Here is a 20,347-nt window from a genome sequence, read left to right on the forward strand (position 1 = left end):
GATAGTACATCTTGTGATAATGATATAATTATTACTTTCTTATAGAGAAGGTAATCTTGAACAGCAGGGTTATTATGTATCTCGGTGTACCAAATAATGAGTCTCTACATTGTTTTCATCGTATTATCTGATATAGTTTTTTCAACGAAATGACCTTAACATTTTACATCAAGTGGCAGTGTTATTTTAATTGTACGATCATCTAACATGATTATTTCAACTAAATTCCAGTAATGAGGGTTTTTAATTAAAAAGCGTGGCTATCATTACTATACTAATGCCACTAATTATGTAATTTCATTAAAAACACAATGTTAGGTGATTGCAAAACGAAAATACGTTAACGACCCCTGTGGCATGCGCGGTGGATTTACAAGACGGAGTTCCTGGGTTAGATCCCCGGCTGGGTCAATTGAGGTTTTCTTAATTGGTCGATGTCTGGCTGGTGGGAGGCTTTGGCAAAAACATTACCGCCAAGCAATTTAGCGTTCCGGTACGATGTCGTGTAGAAACCGAAAGGGGTGTGGATCTTCATTCTCCTCCTAACAAGTTAGCCCGCATCTTCGATCGCATCATCAACAGGTGAGATTGTAGTCAAGGGCTAACTGGTAAATAATTTAAAAAAATAGGAAAAAAAGCGTTGCATTGACTAATTATTTGAGTGGGACACCGAGATACAAAATATTGCGGGTTGGTCATCAAGAGTGCTCATTAGGCGAGCCTTTCTAACATCTTCCGATGGCTGCGCGTTTTCTCTAACCTTGGGCGATTGCGTTACGACTTAGTATGCGCACAGGTTTGCGTTACAACACGCCCCTGTGGCGCGGCCCATGCGTATGCACTACATTTATAATTAAATCAATATACATACTTAATACTCCAACTTTTCAGTTGTGTGCATTTTAAGAAATTAAATATCACGTCTCTCAAACGGTGAAGGAAAAACATCGTGAGGAAACCTGTATATCAGAGAATTTTCTTAATTCTCTCTGTGTGAAGTCTACCAATCCGCAATGGGCCAGCGTGGTCGACTATTGGCCTAACTCCTCTCATTATGAGAGGAGACTCGAGCTCAGCAGTGAGCCATATATGGGTTGGTAACGACGACTTAATATATTTTTTACTAGCGGCCCTGTAACTTAGTCCATCCAGTTTCTCAAAAATTCCGCGGGAACCATTGATTTTTCCAAGATAAATAAGTAGCCTATATGGTGCTCAATAACCCCCTTTACCTTCCAAACAAACTTTTGTGTAGGCACTAATGGATTTTTTTTCTAGTATTATAATCTTAAATTTACTAAAAAAGTTAAAAAAATAGACTTCTGTAAAATTGTGCTTTTCAGGCATGTGCAAAAATTTCAAAAACGTGAATCTTCTTGGAAACTTCTTGGTTCGGTATATTGATATACCGAACCAAGAAGTTTCCAAGAAGATTCACGTTTTTGAAATTTTGACTTTGATTTTATTAAAACTAGCGGACGCCTACAACTTCGTCCGCGTGGAATCCAGTTTTTCACAAATTTCGCGGAATTCATGGATTTTTTCGGGACGAAAAATAACCTATATGTTAATCCAAAGAAAAATCTATTTGCATTCCAAAATTCAGCCAAATCGCTTCAGTAGCCGCAGCGTAAATGAGGAACAAATTATAATATTATAATATAATTATAATATAAGTGTTAAGTGTGATATATTACTTTAATAAAAATATCTACTGATTCGATGCGTTGTTTATTTATAATAAATAAATAAACAACGCATCTCAAGAAGAGACGCTTAAGGTATTTTCCCCATAAAGGCTCAGGAAAACACACATCACTTGCCCAGCGATTAGCATTCCACGCGTCTCCGCACGCTAGAACTAGTATGCAAATATGTGCGAACTGGACCTTGCAAGAGGCGACCTCCTATGTACTCGTATAAGGCACAAGGCTTCAACCGTTTGCACCAAACTGCCGACCTTCGACTTTTATTACATTACTTTGTTCTATTTGAATTCTTAGTATTATATAAATGTAACATATTTTGTCAACCTGTCAAACACAACCTTTAATTCTATTACAATGTAAAGGGTTAATTACAAACTATAAAAGCAAGTTTAATATCTAGATTTAAGATTAGTATCTAGTAAATTGCTGTACGTAATTGCCTAGTACTTATTAGTTTAGGTATGTTAAGAGAATAGAAATCAAGTGTTACATACAAAAAAATGTGGTTGCAAAAATTCAAGCAGATTTATTTTTGTCGGTCTGTTTATATGATATCCTCAATATATATACGTTGAATATAATTTTCATGTGGTTTTAACCGTAGAACATGGAACACTCTGAAGTTCACAACAAGTGAAGCAAGTTGCTTTTGCAAAGAAGAACTATCCGGTACTAACGTAAAACTACGTATTATAGAAACACCGCATCAAATACATTGTTTCCATTTAAAAAAAATGTGATAAATGTATAAACTTACGAATCATCATCATCATTATCAATCCATATTCGGCTCACTGCTAAGCTCGAGTCTCCTCTCAGAACGAGAGGGGTTAGGCCAATAGTCCACCACGCTGGCACAATGCGGATTGGCAGACTTCACACACACAGAGAATTAAGAAAATTCTCTGGTATGCAGGTTTCCTCACGATGTTTTCCTTCACCGTTCCATACTTACGAATATCACGAACTTGTAATTCAATAAAAACAAGTAAAGATTCTCATTCAAGTAACGAGGTAGTCATAACAAAGGGGGGAAAAGTGAGTTATTGTTAAATTTTCCCATACCTGATGACCTATCAACCAACAATAGAGTTACGTGCCTACGTAGCCTACCTCGGCATAGACTGTTAGGGCCGCTACGCTCACCAATCAGAGCCTACCTCGGCATAGACTGTTAGGGCCGCTACGCTCACCAATCAGAGCCTACCTCGGCATAGACTGTTAGGGCCGCTACGCTCACCAATCAGAGCCTACCTCGGCATAGACTGTTAGGGCCGCTACGCTCACCAATCAGAGCCTACCTCGGCATAGACTGTTAGGGCCGCTACGCTCACCAATCAGAGCCTACCTCGGCATAGACTGTTAGGGCCGCTACGCTCACCAATCAGAGCCTACCTCGGCATAGACTGTTAGGGCCGCTACGCTCACCAATCAGAGCCTACCTCGGCATAGACTGTTAGGGCCGCTACGCTCACCAATCAGAGCCTACCTCGGCATAGACTGTTAGGGCCGCTACGCTCACCAATCAGAGCCTACCTCGGCATAGACTGTTAGGGCCGCTACGCTCACCAATCAGAGCCTACCTCGGCATAGACTGTTAGGGCCGCTACGCTCACCAATCAGAGCCTACCTCGGCATAGACTGTTAGGGCCGCTACGCTCACCAATCAGAGCCTACCTCGGCATAGACTGTTAGGGCCGCTACGCTCACCAATCAGAGCCTACCTCGGCATAGACTGTTAGGGCCGCTACGCTCACCAATCAGAGCCTACCTCGGCATAGACTGTTAGGGCCGCTACGCTCACCAATCAGAGCCTACCTCGGCATAGACTGTTAGGGCCGCTACGCTCACCAATCAGAGCCTACCTCGGCATAGACTGTTAGGGCCGCTACGCTCACCAATCAGAGCCTACCTCGGCATAGACTGTTAGGGCCGCTACGCTCACCAATCAGAGCCTACCTCGGCATAGACTGTTAGGGCCGCTACGCTCACCAATCAGAGCCTACCTCGGCATAGACTGTTAGGGCCGCTACGCTCACCAATCAGAGCCTACCTCGGCATAGACTGTTAGGGCCGCTACGCTCACCAATCAGAGCCTACCTCGGCATAGACTGTTAGGGCCGCTACGCTCACCAATCAGAGCCTACCTCGGCATAGACTGTTAGGGCCGCTACGCTCACCAATCAGAGCCTACCTCGGCATAGACTGTTAGGGCCGCTACGCTCACCAATCAGAGCCTACCTCGGCATAGACTGTTAGGGCCGCTACGCTCACCAATCAGAGCCTACCTCGGCATAGACTGTTAGGGCCGCTACGCTCACCAATCAGAGCCTACCTCGGCATAGACTGTTAGGGCCGCTACGCTCACCAATCAGAGCCTACCTCGGCATAGACTGTTAGGGCCGCTACCTCTCGCGAATCAGTGGCGTGCATGTAAATGAAAAAATGCACTGCATACCATGAAAACTTCCTCCAGAACCTGAATTATAGAAGGAATTTTTTTAGCCATGTTTCATAATCATTTAATTTTCGCTTTGGTACAATTCATCATTATCAACCCATATTCGACTCACTGCTGAGCTCAAGTCTCCTCTCAGAATTAGAGGGGTTAGGCCAATCTTTAAGACTTCACAAACGCAGAGAATTAAGTAAATTCTCTGGTATGCAGGTTTCCTTACGATGTTCGAGACACGTGATATTTAATTTCTTAGGCTTGGTACAATTTACCCTAAAACCTTGGACATACTACTCACCATCATTTTATAGACTCACTACAGGGCCAATCATCGCTCATGGAAAGGATATGTGGAGTTTACACGTTGCTCTAACCCTGGCTTAGGGTGATAATTTTTTAGTTCTTTAACTATCATTATTATGTTAACTAATGTCTGTATATCCTATCCTCATCATATCAGCCGATGGACGTCCACTGCAGGACATAGGCCTTTTGTAGGGACTTCTAAACATCACGATACTGAGCCGCCTGCATCCAGCGAATCCCTGCGACTCGCTTGATGTCGTCAGTCCACCTGGTGGGGGGTCGGCCAACACTGCGCTTACTAGTGCGGGGTCGCCATTCCAGCACTTTGGGACCCCAACGTCCATCGGCTCTTCGCACTATGTGCCCCGCCCATTGCCACTTCAGCTTCGCAACTCGTTGAGCTATGTCGGTGACTTTGGTTCTTCTGCGGATCTCCTCATTTCTGATTCGATCACGCAGAGATACTCCTAACATAGCTCGTTCCATCGCCCGCTGTGTGACTCTGAGCCTTCTTATGAGGAGGTATATCCTATCCTACTAATATTATAAACGCGAAAGTTTGTATGGATGTTTGGATGTATGTTTGGATGTTTGGATTGACACATAGGCTACTTTTTATCTTGAAAAAATCCATGGTTTTCCGAGATTTGCGAAAACTGATGATTTTGATGATATGAATGTTGTAATTGATGATATGTATGATGATGATGTCGTAAGTAACATTTGTAGTATAAACAACTAATGATGACTATTACGAGTATATAACAGATTGTTATTTTTAGTTCATTTTTACTTTCGCCGGGTATTTCCCCGGCGCAGAATACGCGTGTGACGTCACTAGTGAATGACAGGATCCTCTCGCATCGGGGTCAACGAACTTTATATAACGCGGGCAAATTCACGTTGTTATAACATCGTTTTAAAATACGAGAACATTAACAGATATTAAGTAAATATCCCTATCCAACATACGCCCGATTAAAAAAATGTGTCGCGCGTTGATGTCTTTTCTATGGTAAAAACACTGTCGAAAATATTTTCGACAATTCAATTAGATAATCAACTTTAGCATTATATTTTTGTAATAAACTGCCCTATGAAACCATGAAACCAACCTCTGAATAATTCAAGGTTTTTATTAAACGCAATCTAAAAACAAAAATGTCTTAGTATAATTTAATGATTGTTGAATGTAAACGATATAAAAAATTTGAATAAAATGCAGTGTATGACTGTTTCCACCCAGTCGCCTAGAAAAACAATATACTTACAAAATAACAAAAAAAGTAATATTCTGGTACATGTTCACTATAAATACCCTCAATAGCTCAACGGTAAGAGCGGTCGGACTCATCACCGAGGGGTGGTGGTTCGATCCCCGCCCCGTTGGTCTATTGTCGTACCCACTCCCAATAGAGTCTTCCCCGATATTTAAAAAAGATATGGCAAATATTCTTTTTAAAAAAAAACTATGAATTGTGAGTGAATTAAGAGATCGTGTGTGCATTGTGCTATTACACCATAACCTCGAAAGTGACACGTGCGTGAGTTCTCTGTATTGACACTTCCGCGATACGTTGATATTTATTTATCTGTTGTAAAAAAACTGTCACAAACATTTCATTAATGCTTGAATAGTTAGAAGGATTAATTTTAAACGATTAACTTGCTAAACAACGGGGCTATGTCCACTAATCTATGTACCTACATATTATAATACTAGCTTCCGCCGCCGACTTCGCCCGCGAAGAACCCTATAAAAGGTTCTAAATATCCCACCAAGCATTGACCAACATAATGGGGATGATGACTAGGTTTGAATATATTGATTATTATGATACATTCGGGTAAATAAGATCAATGTTAACTAATGAATACATAAAAAACAAAGATTGTCTGGATATTTGCAAAATAAATGAGATTAAAAAATTTCAAAATCTATTAAAAATCTTATAACGTAATTAGATGAAAATTCATACAGTTTTAGCTTCCTTACATTAAATGTGACATTTTTTAATACATGAACTATAAACATAAACGCACAAATAACAAAGATATTAGTAATTTTGTTTGAACGCCCATACAAATCTAACGAGCATTACATTACCTACGACGTCATTAGTTAGTGCCATTTTGTACGGGGCGTTTTTCAGGGATCCGCGGCAGCGCCGCAAATCTGATCCTTTGAATCCCTGTAGTTCCGATAGTAATGATCGCAGATAAACTGTTCCTTTTACAAAATTGCTTTACTATTAGTATACTATTAGTATAGATTTATATACAATTTAAAAAACTGTCATCATCCCTACGAGAGTTCGTTGTTCTATCCTCGTCGGCTGAACTGTTGACATTTATTTCCCACTCCTAACACTGCTATTCTCCCTCATTGGAGAATAACGGGACTATTTGTCATATTTGAAAAGATATGACAAATACTTTTTGGATATATTTAAAAATTTAAAAAGATATTACATTGTTTGGGAATCACGTCTGTTGGGTTTTGTATCTATAAGACACCTATGTCCAGCAGTGGACGTTTATCAGCTAAAAATTATGATGAATTATGCCGCTTTAAGCTTAGCCTACTGGCCCCTTTGAATTACTTATTTCACATGACATCATCATTCATCAATATCAACCCATATTCGGCTCACTGCTCAGCTCGAGTCTCCTCTCAGAAGGGTTAGGGCAATAGTCCACCACCCTGGCCCAATGCGGATTGGCAGACTTCACACAAGCAGAAAATCAAGAAAATTCTCTAGTATGCAGGTTTCTTCACGATGTTTTCCTTCACCGTTTGAGACACGTGATACTTAATTTCTTAAAATGCACACAACTAAAAAGTTGGAGGTGCAAGCCCCGGACCGGATTCGACACAAACTCCGGAATAGGAGGCAGAGGTCATATCCAAAGGCTATCACGGCTAATTCACACGATAATTTTAACATTTTTCTTAAGACTATCAAAGAGAGGCGATTAGCAACAACTTTAAGCAGATGCATCACGCCGCACGCGCCTTTATTGTAATACTCATACACTTTCAGTTTTATCTGATCGTACGGATGTCGGACTATCAGAGCACGGAGCACGTTCTCTCTTACATAACTGTGTCAATGTTCTGCACTACTCGCGGCACTGGATGGGAAATTACGCTTTATGTTATACCTCTGACGACCTCTTTGCTCTGGTTATGAACGAGTTATATTGATACCCCTTTCCTTGTAGTTAAAATTTTAAAGAACAGATTTTCATTTAATTTATTTTAAAAGAGGGAGAAGGTGATCCTTCCTCTTAAGTTAACTTTATATTCATCATCACCGTATCAGCCGATGGTCGTCCACTGCAGGACATAGGCCTTTTGTAGGGACTTCCAAACATCACGATACTGAGCCGCCTGCATCCAGCGAATCCCTGCGACTCCCTTGATGTCGTGAATCCACCTGGTGGGGGGTCGACCAACACTGCGCTTTCTAGTACGGGGTCGCCGTTCCAGCACTTTGGGACTCCATCGGCTCTTCGAACTATATGCCCCGTCCATTGCCACTTAAGCTTCGCAACTCGTTGAACTATGACAGTGACTTTGATTCTTCTGCGGATCTCCTCTGATTCGATCACGCAGAGATACTCCTAACATAGCTCGTTCCATCGCCCGCTGTGTGACTTTTATAACTTCAAAGAGTAATTGGTTTGTATTTTGCCCGCTGAACTATTCTCACTCCTCCTTTATACACAACTAGCGGACTCCCGCGACTTCATCTGCCCTTTGACCTCTTTAATCCGGCCCTACCGTGAAATCCGTTCTTAGCGGACACCTAATAAGTATGGACTACCTCCCTGACAAATTTCATCTTTGTACATCAAGCGGTTTTCGAGAGTTCGTGATATTTCTAGTTTTCGAAGCGTTTACGATCGTAGAAAGAGATTCGACGTGCAACTTGGCTACAGGCTGGTATCGACTCTCGGTTTGGATAAACTTTCCTTTCTTCCGAGAATTTTTCCGTAAACTCTTGGCCATTTAGTTAGCCAGTCTTGTCTCTAAGAACACAGCCAACAGTTTCGGTCATAATCTGAAACATTTGAATATTGATCTTTTTTTATTCTTTACAAGTTAGTACTTGACTACAATCTCACCTAATGGTAAGTGATGATGCAATCAAAGATGGAATCGGGTTAACTTGTTAGGAGGAGGATGAAATCCACACCCCTTTCGGTTTCTACATGACGTCGTACCGGAACGCTAAATCGCTGTCGGTAGGGTGGTAAATAGCCACGGCCAAAGCCTCCCACCAGCCAGACCTGGATCAATTAAGAAAACCTCAATCGGTCCAGCCGAGGATCAAACCCAGGACCTCCGTCTTGTAAGTCTACTGCCGTCCGAGGTCGTCGAAATCTCTTCAATAAAAGTCAAAATCAAGATCTTTACAGAATCAAACAATATTAAGCAGAATAAGAATGTAACTATAAATAACATAAAGTTACGATACGTTGACGTATCATAAACGTAATGGCGTCTCGGCGGCCATGTTGAAAGTCGAAACAAAACCAGAATCCACTAACTCAATGAACACACAGAAATGTACCGAATTACTCACACATATATACACAATAATTTTAATGTAAATAAGGTCCGAAACCAGCAAGGTTAAATTACCAAATTATTGATGGATACTTTACTAATATTGACACGAAACCGCATAAATTATTGTGCGTGGGTTTTCCTATTAGAACCATAGAATTTATAATTAGGCAGTGGAAAAGGCGTGATCTACCCCAAATAGGCTAGTTGACACTTTTTTTTAATGGTCTTAAATTGTTAATTATCGTTCTACTAGATTGAAAAAAAAATATCATATTTTTTCGAGACGTGATTACATGAAAATTAATTTTTTAATCGACTTCCAAAAAGGAGGAGGTTCTACGTTCGGCTGTATGTTTTTTTTTTAGTATTTTTTGACAATACGAGTCAAAACTTTGTCGGCCATGATTGTCTATATTTCAACTGTTTCATGACGTCATGTTAACTAATCCTTTACCAAACGGAGCGTTTGATAAAAATATTAGTTAATAATTAGTTTGACGTTTAGTACAACAAGTAACACCGTGACGTCACAGCATTAAAATAGATTATTTTTAAATTAAGTTTTATTCTCGTCTTTATGCATTATTCCTTGTATTTATTTTCTCTTTTTTCGATTGGTTGTCTGGAAGAGATCGCTCATTAGCGATAAGGCCGCCAATTGTACATTAGTTTTTAAGTTAATTTCTTGTCTGTTATTATTATTTTTGGTGTACAATAAAGTATATTTCATTTCATTCATTTCATTTTATTTCATTTCATTTTATAAGAAATCCTTACCTTTTATTGATTGTTTTCGATGTATTTCGGACCCTTATTGTATGTACTATACGAAATTGATGTTGTTTATTTTTTTTTTTTACATGAGTCAACTACCCTATTATAGAGACTAGGGTCACCAACGAAAACGTAGATCAGTAGCGCTATTATTACTGAAAATTTTCGATGTGAGTTTCAAATTTGACTCTATCTCTCTCTCTCTCTTTAGTATCATGTGAATAGAGACAGATAGAGACGAATTCGTGACTTACACTGTCGAGTAAAAACAACCTTGTCGTACAGGACTGTAATATGTACCTCGATCCAAAACATCTAGTGTCAGTTTTCGTTTTTGCGATCATCATAATAATATATCTATAATATTTCTACGAATTGGCATTATACAACATATTAAAATGAAATGGGAAATGTACTTTGACATCACAATAAAACCCACCTAAGAAAACTCAAAGATAATAATCAAAAATATCATAAGTAAGGCAGAGATATTCGTTTTTACAATTATTCCACGTTGCTTTTTCAACAAAATGCCGTTTATTCCCCACGCGCAGTGAATCCACGAAAGAAAACCCTAAGAAAATCTCGGAAAATTGCCTATTTACACACGATTATTCATAGTGTTTTCAAAATAAGTTAACCATCAAATGTTTGCCCTGAGTCAAAGCCACAGTAACAACGTCATGTTATAATATAGACAAATATTTGCTTTGTATCTAGTGATTTAGCGCTAAAACCATACTCCCATGGTTTAATTCTAAGAGTTGGCCAAGCGCAAACCTTTTGTGTAAACAAGTTTCAGGATTTCCGATTTGTTTATAATTCAGATTCAAAATTCATTTATTTCAATTAGGCTTAGCTTACAAGCACTTTTGAAAAGTCAAGTTATGTCATAATTTATATTAATCTAATGGTGGTAATAATAGTCGAAAGCTTAAAATTAAAGTTACGAGGGTTTCAAAGCGACATGGTCCGAGAAGAGCCCACAACAAACTCAGCCAAGGTTAAAATTTGGTAAAAAAATGGTTAAAAGGTTATAATTTGGAATGAAAATAGTTCATCCCCTGGATTACTTAAGGCGAAAACTACTTTTAATATCAGAAACACCTACGGTTCCTCATGGACGATGTCGCTGGCGTGCTCTAGATATTAAAAAAAAAGTTGTCAAAAGCGCAAAATCAAAATCTCTACTTACTCGTAAACAACATAACGCAAGGCCCTGGCCTACCCTAACCACCCGGCAATTGTTAAAGAAATCTTGATAATTCTAGTTTAATAATGAAATCATTACTTTATTAAAAAAAAGTTTTATACAACGTTTTACGACATTTTTAAATTTGTCAAGACAGCCAAGCAAAGATTATTAACCATACAGCCTGAGTTTTACGATATTTTATGAAGCCTTATGATTGGTTTGCTTGTTCGTTTTAATTTTTGTTGATCTTGATGTTGGCAGAAACAAATAATACAGCTTCAAATGTTACTTCGCCGTTTTGGTACATCAGCGAAGTTTTTGAGCAAGAAGAGTGATATAAAAATGTGTTTTCTTCAAGAAACATAGTTTTATTAAGCCTATTATTTAACCAGATCTTTATTTATACATTATGTTATCATCACCATTTACTTTTTTTTACTTACTATACAGCCTGACAAATTAAATGCTATATAATATCCTCATATTCCAAAGGTAACAAAACTATGCTGGTGATATCGCGGGACGTCTGCCTTATAAGTACATAATATATGCAAGTTTTTATAGACAACTAAAATCTTCCGTTTGGCTTCTCAGTGACAGCGCAAAAAAACTATAGATTATTCAGATATGAACAATCCTCATCAAGGGTGCAATCTTAATGGGTAAAGACATCGTTTCGTAAATATTACAAAATGACAACGTTCAAGAGTAATTTACGCGAGTCAAAGTTGTTTTTTGGACATCGTAATTACATTTTAAGGTTGTCGGTTGACCCTTGATCCCCTGTTCTGTAAAGCCAAGGTCAACGGTACTATTTTTCGACCTCGTATTTCTGGCCGACCAAAATGGATATGAATGGCTTCTGGCTTGTTTTGACTAGTGAATATATTATGAACTTTGAAAAGTCAAGTAATGCCGCTGGCAAAGGCTCAGACAGTTCTGACAAGAAACTGTACTGATACTCTTTATAAAATAAATGTTATAATTTGTAATTCACAATGTTACTGTTTTTGTTATCTTCTATGTTTTGTGGTTTCCGAATGACCTCAAGCACAGCGGGCGTCCTCGTAGAAACATTCCATAGTACCTATTTTTACACACGTAACTATTTTATCATAGAGTTTCTTGTTTTGGAAATTCCAGACTCCACGCTGGGAGGGTGTGGGTCCGAATCCGGTCCAGAGCATGCACCTCCAGCTCTAAAAAATTAAATATCACGTGTTTCAAACGGTGAAGGAAAAAAATCTTGAGGAAACCTGCATACCAGACAATTTTCTTAATTCCCTGCGTATGTGAAGTCTGCCAATCCGCATTTGGCCAGCGAGGTGGGCTATTAGTTTAACCCCTCTCATTCTGAGAGGAGACTCGAGCTCAGCAGAGAGCCGAATATGGGTTGATAATGATGATGATGATGAGATATATGTACCTATGTACTGATTCATACGTACGTAAGCCTCAATAGCTTTACGATAAGACGCCAGACTCATCTCCGAGAGGTGGTGGTTCGATCCCCGTTCAGTTGGTCTATTTTCGTACCCACCCCTAACAGTATTTTTCGAGTAATTGGAGGAGAAAGAGAATATTGGTTATATTTAAAAGCCAATATTATTTTGAAAAAAAGTTTGTGAAGTTGGTGAGTGTAATCTCTGAAACTACTAAACCGATTTTAAAAATTCTTTTAAGAATAGAAAGCTACGTTATTTGTGCGTTTCATACATATACATATATTTTATTCACGAACTCTCACGGAAACGGGAACTACGTGGGTGTCAGATGATCAATAAAAATCAGTCATACTAATATAATACGCAGGGCCGGCCCATCCATACGGCGAACAGAGCAGTCGCTCTAGGCGCCAAATCCTAGAGACCGCCTAAATGATAATACTAGTCAACTGTAAACGGTACTGTGCTTGATTTTCAATTGGTCCCCCCAGAATATGGTCAAGATCTTCGCGTTAATTCTTACTTTACACTCATAATTTGGTATAGGTATCTGCATATTATCAGGAGCAAACAGGAGAGGCGCCATAATTGGATCTCGCTCCATTTAAAATTTACTTCGGGCCGGCGCTGATAATACGTAGCTAAGACGGGAAGTGGGGAGGCATCAGGCCACCTCAGTAACGACGCACTGTTACGCCTCACGATTACTGCATTGATATGTATTTATATAAGTGAACCGTGTCAAGCAAACTCGTTAATGTTCGCACTGTTGCGTTAACAGTGCTAATATTACAAGCACAAAGATTTTTACGTTTTTCCGACTTGTTTTGACGATGCCTTTAAACTGCTTCCATATTGGAAGACAATTCAAAAAACGAATGATGAAAAAATGGCTTGAACAGTTCTTGCATACTTTAAATGAGCGATGTGACATTGCTCATTTTCATGGCAACTTCGTTGTTAGTAATCTTTTATTTTTGGCATCCCATGAAAATGAAGTTAAAGTTCTGATAAAACTTGTTATAGGCGACTATTACATCGACGAGTATAAAATAGCGGAATCACATCCCAGAACATCATCTATAGGACTCTAAGACAACCTCACCTACAAGCGATGTCCCTGCTAACTAACAGAAGAAGCTCTGGCAAACCAGCCCTGGGGCTACATATTTGTAGTAGAAGCCCATAAATAAGATACTTGTCTACTGGATGCATTTAAGAAGACGGCAAACAAACCAATATCAGCCCATGTCAGCACTCAAGTCTTAAAGAAGATCAATAAGTAGCAACAGAGACAATAATAGTATAGGCAATTTAACAAACCAAACATTAAGAAAAGCTAGAAAAGCAGTCAAAACGTTAACGCCTCCTTTTTGACGGCCTCCGTGGCGCAGTGCTATGCGCGGTGGATATACAAGACAGAGGTCCTAGGTTGCTGGTTTGGGAATGTGGTTTATTTTCGTTTTCAACCTAACCTAACAATGATATAGGTCAATTTGTTAATCATTCAGACTTATATAATGTTAGACCTTTGACCTTCTTTTTCAGATTGATAATAGGCAAAGTTCTGTGGCTATTCAGCCTATTCAACTGCGTAGGTAAGATATTTTACTTAAATATAATAATATTCGCTCTTTTGTTTATTCAGACTGATAGTTAAACCTTGACAAACTAAAAAATATAAAAAAGAGGTTTTGTTACGACCTTAGCTTAGTAGAGCACTGCACTAGGCGAAAGGATTTCGTTATAAATTGTCCATTAGTTTCGCTAACATTGAAAATATTTAGACCAATTAGTTCACATAAATACTTAAATACGATACATAATGTACCTATAAATGGCACTAAAAGTATTAATAATTGCATCCTACCACAATTATATAACGATAAAAAATATATAACTCAATTGATAGATAATTAAATTAACAATCAATTAATGCAACTTGATACAAATTGAGAATATATGCATTCCTGTTAGAGCCAGATCATGATTCTATGATAACGGGCAGATCTATATGACATTGCAAAAATCCAGGTCTAGCTGGTGGGAGGCTTCGGCTGTCGCTAGTTACCATCCTACCGGCAATGACGTACCGCCAAACATTCTGGTACGATGTCTTGTAGAAAACGAAAGGGGTATGATTTCATCCTACTTCTAACATGTTAGCTTGCTTCCATTTTAGATTGCATCTTCACTTATCAGGTGAGATTGTAGTCAAGGGCTAACTTGTCATTGAATAAAAAAAAGAATCCAGGACAGTCTCAATAAAGGCCAGGGTAAGTGCCCTACACCGACAAACTTAAGTGAAAACATTGATGAGCATTGAGCATGGAAAAAGCAACGGAAATATGCAAGGTTCTTAGCAAATGTAAGAACGTGTTTTCTGCCTGCTCCTGCGAGAATGAGACGTGATTTTACGTATGTTTGTATGTTTTACATTTTTGTCGGAGAGTTTATGAGATGATGCCATCAGTCTAGATAATCGACAACATTTTGGCATTAACTGTTGAAGTTTATTATCTTGCATTGAATCAAGCCAATTTATTTTATAATTTAATTTTATACTCAATACCCAATCTCCAGGCAAACTCGGCCCCAAATTATACGAATGATACAGAGCTGAAAATTCGACATAAGTTAGGACAATTAGGGAGAACTCATAAGGCCAATTTTCAAAGAAAGCTATATTTGCATAAATTACTTATAACAGGTGGACAATAATTCGTATTTGTTGCATTATCTGTGAGACATAAAATTTGTTGCATTATCTGTGAGTAACTGACAAGCAACAGTTTTAATAAGGATTTGACACTAACTTGAAACATCTATTATTGATATTTGACAATGACATGTTATTCATTTGACTTTGACATTGACAGCCCGCGTTTGCAAAGACAACTGACAATCAGTGAAATACGCATCAAAGAGTCTAAATCACTTCGATATGCATTTGCATAGCTGGATCTGTGTAAAAATTATAAAATCATCATACTTTCCCAGTTTGCGAATATTATTTCGGCTAAAATTCTAATGGAGTAATCTAGTGAAATATACAAAATTTTTAGTACATTTTTCATTTCTGTATCATTCTGAAAAGTGGGCCCAATTTCTTTCTTTCTTTAAAACTAAAACGATCCCAGACTGAGTTAAGTACCTTCCATAAACAACAATTTATCAGAAATATCGTTATAGAGTCAACAGAAATAACAGATCATTTCACGGAACAGTTTTTTGAAATTACCATCAGACATGAAATTACATAGTCATTGTAAAGTTTCTAGAGATTTCTTCGACAGTCAAGATTGTCACGCCAATGCCGCTCTTACGAACGCCACATCCAGCGGCGTGCACCCGCTTTTAACCCAGGTAAGCACAATACGTACAATGGAAAATTCCACCTATTTAGGTTCTTATCAGGAGATGAGATTTGAAGCTTAGCGAATATCGCTATCGGCGATTGAACCTGTGACCTCTATGTATTGAATCCGGCCCTTTAACCATGGAGCTATTATTATTTATATAAATTAAAGCTTTGAATTTATATTTAATTAACAACATATATTCGGCTCACTGTTGAGCACGAGTCTCTTCTCACAATAAGAGGTTAGTGTTAGTCCAATAAGGTGGACAAAATGTGAATTGGTAGGCTTTACACACGTAGAGATTTTTTTATTTTTCGTATACGTGTGTAAAGTCTACCAATTACTATTAATTACTAGTCTGTAAAGAGATGTGTAAAGAGAGAGAAGTTTTTTCTTCACCGTTTGAGACACGTGATATTTAATTTCTTAAAATGCACGTTACTAAATTTATAATTTCTTTCAGAAAATCTCAACTAAGCATACCTGTCTCTCTCCGTTACTATAAGTGTCTCAAACGGTAAAGGAAAAACATCGTGAGGAAAGAGTTTTCTTAATTCTCTACGTGTCTGAAGTCTGCCAATCCGTATTGGGCCAGCGTGGTGAACTATTAGCCTCTCGTCTGAGAATAGACTCGTGCTCAACAGTGATCAAAATGGATGTTAATGATGAAGTATATCTAATTGGATTAGAGTTAAATTAGTTAATTATTTCTGGTACATCAATTAACCGATGTAAAATTCCATCTAGAATAAATATTACGACCTTAATAACTACTTATTTACAATGACTTCAGATAAATCGTCAACATAAAAAATATATTAAGCTAAGTTTAATTACAAATCTAATCACGTCTAGACCAACTTACGTTATAAGCATTGTGTCTCTCCAACGCACACACTAGACAACACACACACAGAAATAACACAAAAAACACACGCGTGCGCGATTTTCGTTGAAAAAAATCGTATTAAAAAAAATACTTTCTAATTTGCACGCGATTTTTGAATCGCACTCAATTAATTACGTGCTAATCGACGCGCGGTCAGCGGCGTACTGATTTGCGTTCCGTTTCGAGCTGCGATTCTTTTTTTTTTCGAATGGCCAGTCGTTGAGGCAAAGGCGGCTGTCTCGACAGCCTGTGCCGCTCGTAATGCTGAATGTGATGACGCAAATCGTTTGGGCAACTTCAAGTGAACTTGCTGGGTTTTTTCGTATTGCCACAGACGTTCTTCAATTGTTTAATTGTTGGGCCAGCCTTACGCGTAGTTGCAAATCAAATGAATCAGCTTTAAAGGCTTCATATGGAGGGGATACCGCTAGAAGTATGTGAGGACACCTTTCAGACTTACTGAATGGGTGGTGAAAGAGCACATGGACACGAGAGCTGATCCTCGATTAAAGATGGGAGAGAATGAAGCACATGGAATTTGACTTGTAGTCTCTATGTCTGACAAATTGATCCATGCGTCAGATGACCCTAGAGCTGGCGCTTAATTGGCCCAAAGGCCTTGCCATCCAGAGGGTAACCTTAGAATCCACGTTTCACGGCCTTAGCCACGACTTTCCACGTGGCTAAGGCCCTGTTCAATAGTTACGGCGTGAAGGAGTAACAAACACACACACACACACATACACAAACTTTCGCTTATAATGTTAATGATTAAACGACAGGTACAGTATAAACCGTTGCCTTGAAGTTCCGAAGTCAGCGGCCGGAAACGCAGCCTTCTAAAGGGCGTTCCACGCCTGTTACCGGAATGCGCGCCAATTTGCTGACGATAATTACTGCATTTAATAAAATTCTTCCTATGGCTTTTGTGAAATAGGTTCAAAACACTTAGTGAATGCTGAGTCAGAGACTCTTTGCGGGGCCTTATGAGGGACGTAGCAACCCCCGTATTAGCGTATCAAAGATGTGGCGCCCCCGGAATACAGGGGCATCTTACGTGTGAAAGCAAAAATTAGTGAAATGTAGGTAATCGACAATCTCTATTTTCCCTGATTAAGCGTGCGCCTAAAAGTTGGAAACCTCCTGCATAGGTTAAGTCACTGACATATTTATTTTATGCGAGCATTTTTGTTTCTTTTACGAGAAATCTTTACCCTTCATTTAGGTCCCCCAAATAATTTTGATACAGAGCCCCATCATTGATCCAAGGCACGCTACGCCACTGATCATCCATAGAGACTTAGACCTTCAATAGCTAGTTATATGAAACAGCTCTATCGAAACTATTTCGACAGAGCTGCCATCCATCCCAACCAACTAGTGGTTGAGACCTGGAACTACACTCCCGACCTTAACGCTAACTTCAAGCAGAGGCGTCAAAAACGTCCTTTATGATCCAGATGATGACATGACGACCGACAATGCTTCCCAGGCAACACAATCACAAACTACACAGCGTCTTCGCCGGCGAAGACGAGGTCCCCGATATCTAACGTCACCCGGACGTGGGTTTTGTAACTCACGATCTTGGGGGCATTCAGACTGATTCACTCATGTCACGGTTACCCCATCCCGAATGTCCCTCTAAGCCGAGGTCCGAGTCTATAGGAGACGCCCTTATAGAGTCGTTCCGTCTTCTATCTTTATTTCAGCCTTCGGGTCTCATCAGGCGATGCTTCTGCGCTCGCCCAAACCCCCGGTGACGCCGTAGTGGTCCCATATGGAGCCATCGGCACTTACTCAACACGAAAAAAAAAGGCATTGATATTTGTATGCGAGACGCCGCAACGGCACCGTGTAGCCTCTCCCTTACGACGGACGCCTGAACAAGACGTCAGAAAAGACACAATTTAGGTGTAGTTAACTTGTAAGGTAACTGCGGTTAAATGACGTGGGGTTAAAGTCTAAAGAGTCGACGATCGTGCGCCAAGGACATAAAAACTAGTTTCTCCGCCGCCTTACGATTATGTTAAAGGGTTCAACTTGTGTGACATTTGCTTTGAAACCTTAACTTGTGAGTGACGAATGTTTGTAGATATAGAGAAAACACGATGTAGTGCTTGTTTTAACTCATACACTGAAATATACAAGTATAATTGTAGGTGGGGCTGCTTTTTCCGTTACTATACACAATGTATGTTTGGCTGGTGGGAGGCTTCGGCCGTGGCTAGTTAGCTTGGCTAGTAGTTAGTGGCTAGCCTAGCCACCCTGCCGGGAAAGGCGTACCGCTAAGCGATTTAGCGTTAAGGTCGATGTAGTGTAGAAACCGAAAGGGGTGTGGATTTTCACCCTCCTAACAAGTTAGCCCACTTCCATCTTAGTTTGCATCATCACTTACCATCAGATGAGATTGTAGTCAAGGACTAACTTGTAACGGAGAGGAAAGATTTATAATTTTGTATTTCGTATATAACGAGCAAACTCAAAAACTGCTGGACCGATTTTCATTTTCAGAAAAATTCTTTCAGCAATAGAAAACTTCATTAACAGGGAGTTACATAGGCTATATTTTATCCCCGTATTCCCACAGGAATGGGAACGTGGGGAAAACCACAAGGTTCTGCTAGTAATTGCTAAACAAACTCAATAGATAGCTCAACAAGTCGCGATGTGGCAATTGGCGGGGCACATAGTTCGAAGAGCCGATGGACGCTGGAATGGCGACCAGCACTAAAAACGGAGTGTTGGTGGACCCCACACCAGGTGGACTGACGTCATCAAGCGAGTTGCAGGGATTCGCTGGATGCAGGCGGCTCAGTATCGTGATGTTTGGAAGTCTCTACCTAAGGTCTATGTGGACGTCTATCGGCTGATGATGATGACAGTTAACATAAAATACGCAACGCAATGCAATGTACGGGTCCAAAACTGGTTAATAATAGTTTATTTTATTAAGTTATTACATATTTTATTATGTTTTCTACATATTACAATAATAACGTGATGGTTGCGTGCCAATATGTTATTGTGAAGACAAAATGGCGTAACTAAGTAACTGTTTGTTGTGCTTACAACGAGTTTACTGAGTGTCACGTTACTGGAAAACAATGTGAGACAAATAATATTTATATTTTATGTATTTCAAGAAAAATCGCTTTTTCTGATTATGTATTACTAGCCTTAAAAAGGCACCTCCACCATGCACCTTCAACTTTTCAGTTGTGTGCATTTTAAGAAATTAAATATCACGCGTCTCAAACGGTAAAGGAAAACATCATGAGGAAACCTGCACACCAGAGAATTAAGAAAATTCTCTGCGTGTGTGAAGTCTGCCAATTCGCATTGGGCCAGCGTGGTGGACTATTGGCCTAACCTCTCTCATTCTGAGATGAGACTCGAGCTCAGCAGTGAGCCGAATAGGGGTTGATAATGATGATGATTACTAGCCTACACAGCGCGGTGTCCGTTCCCGTAGGAATACGGGAATAAAATATAGCCTAAAGCACTCAGGGATAGTCTAGCTTCCCAACTATGAAAGAATTTTTCAAATCGGTTCAGTAGTTCCAGAGCCTCAAAACATACAAACAAACAATCAAAACTTTGCTCTTTATAATATTGGTATAAAATAACCCG

The 20,347-nt window shown here is 39.3% G+C and overlaps 1 protein-coding gene across 2 annotated transcripts in view; it reads right to left on the reverse strand.

Moving 5' to 3' along the window:
- Positions 1-20,347, reverse strand: part of LOC112050296 (ABC transporter G family member 23) — a 104,631-nt gene that overhangs the window by 54,125 nt on the left and 30,159 nt on the right. The window contains exon 1 of one of the 2 annotated variants that reach the window (XM_052889079.1): positions 16,691-16,974. The exons of the other annotated variant lie outside the window; for it this stretch is intronic. Coding sequence (XP_052745039.1) covers positions 16,691-16,701 — 11 coding nt within the window. The 5' untranslated portion in view covers positions 16,702-16,974. Of the gene's footprint in view, positions 1-16,690; positions 16,975-20,347 lie in introns of those variants that run through there. 2 annotated transcript variants of the gene reach the window in all.

The sequence above is a fragment of the Bicyclus anynana genome, chromosome 24 (assembly GCF_947172395.1).
Source record: "Bicyclus anynana chromosome 24, ilBicAnyn1.1, whole genome shotgun sequence".
In the NCBI taxonomy this organism is placed as follows: Eukaryota; Metazoa; Arthropoda; class Insecta; order Lepidoptera; family Nymphalidae; genus Bicyclus; species Bicyclus anynana.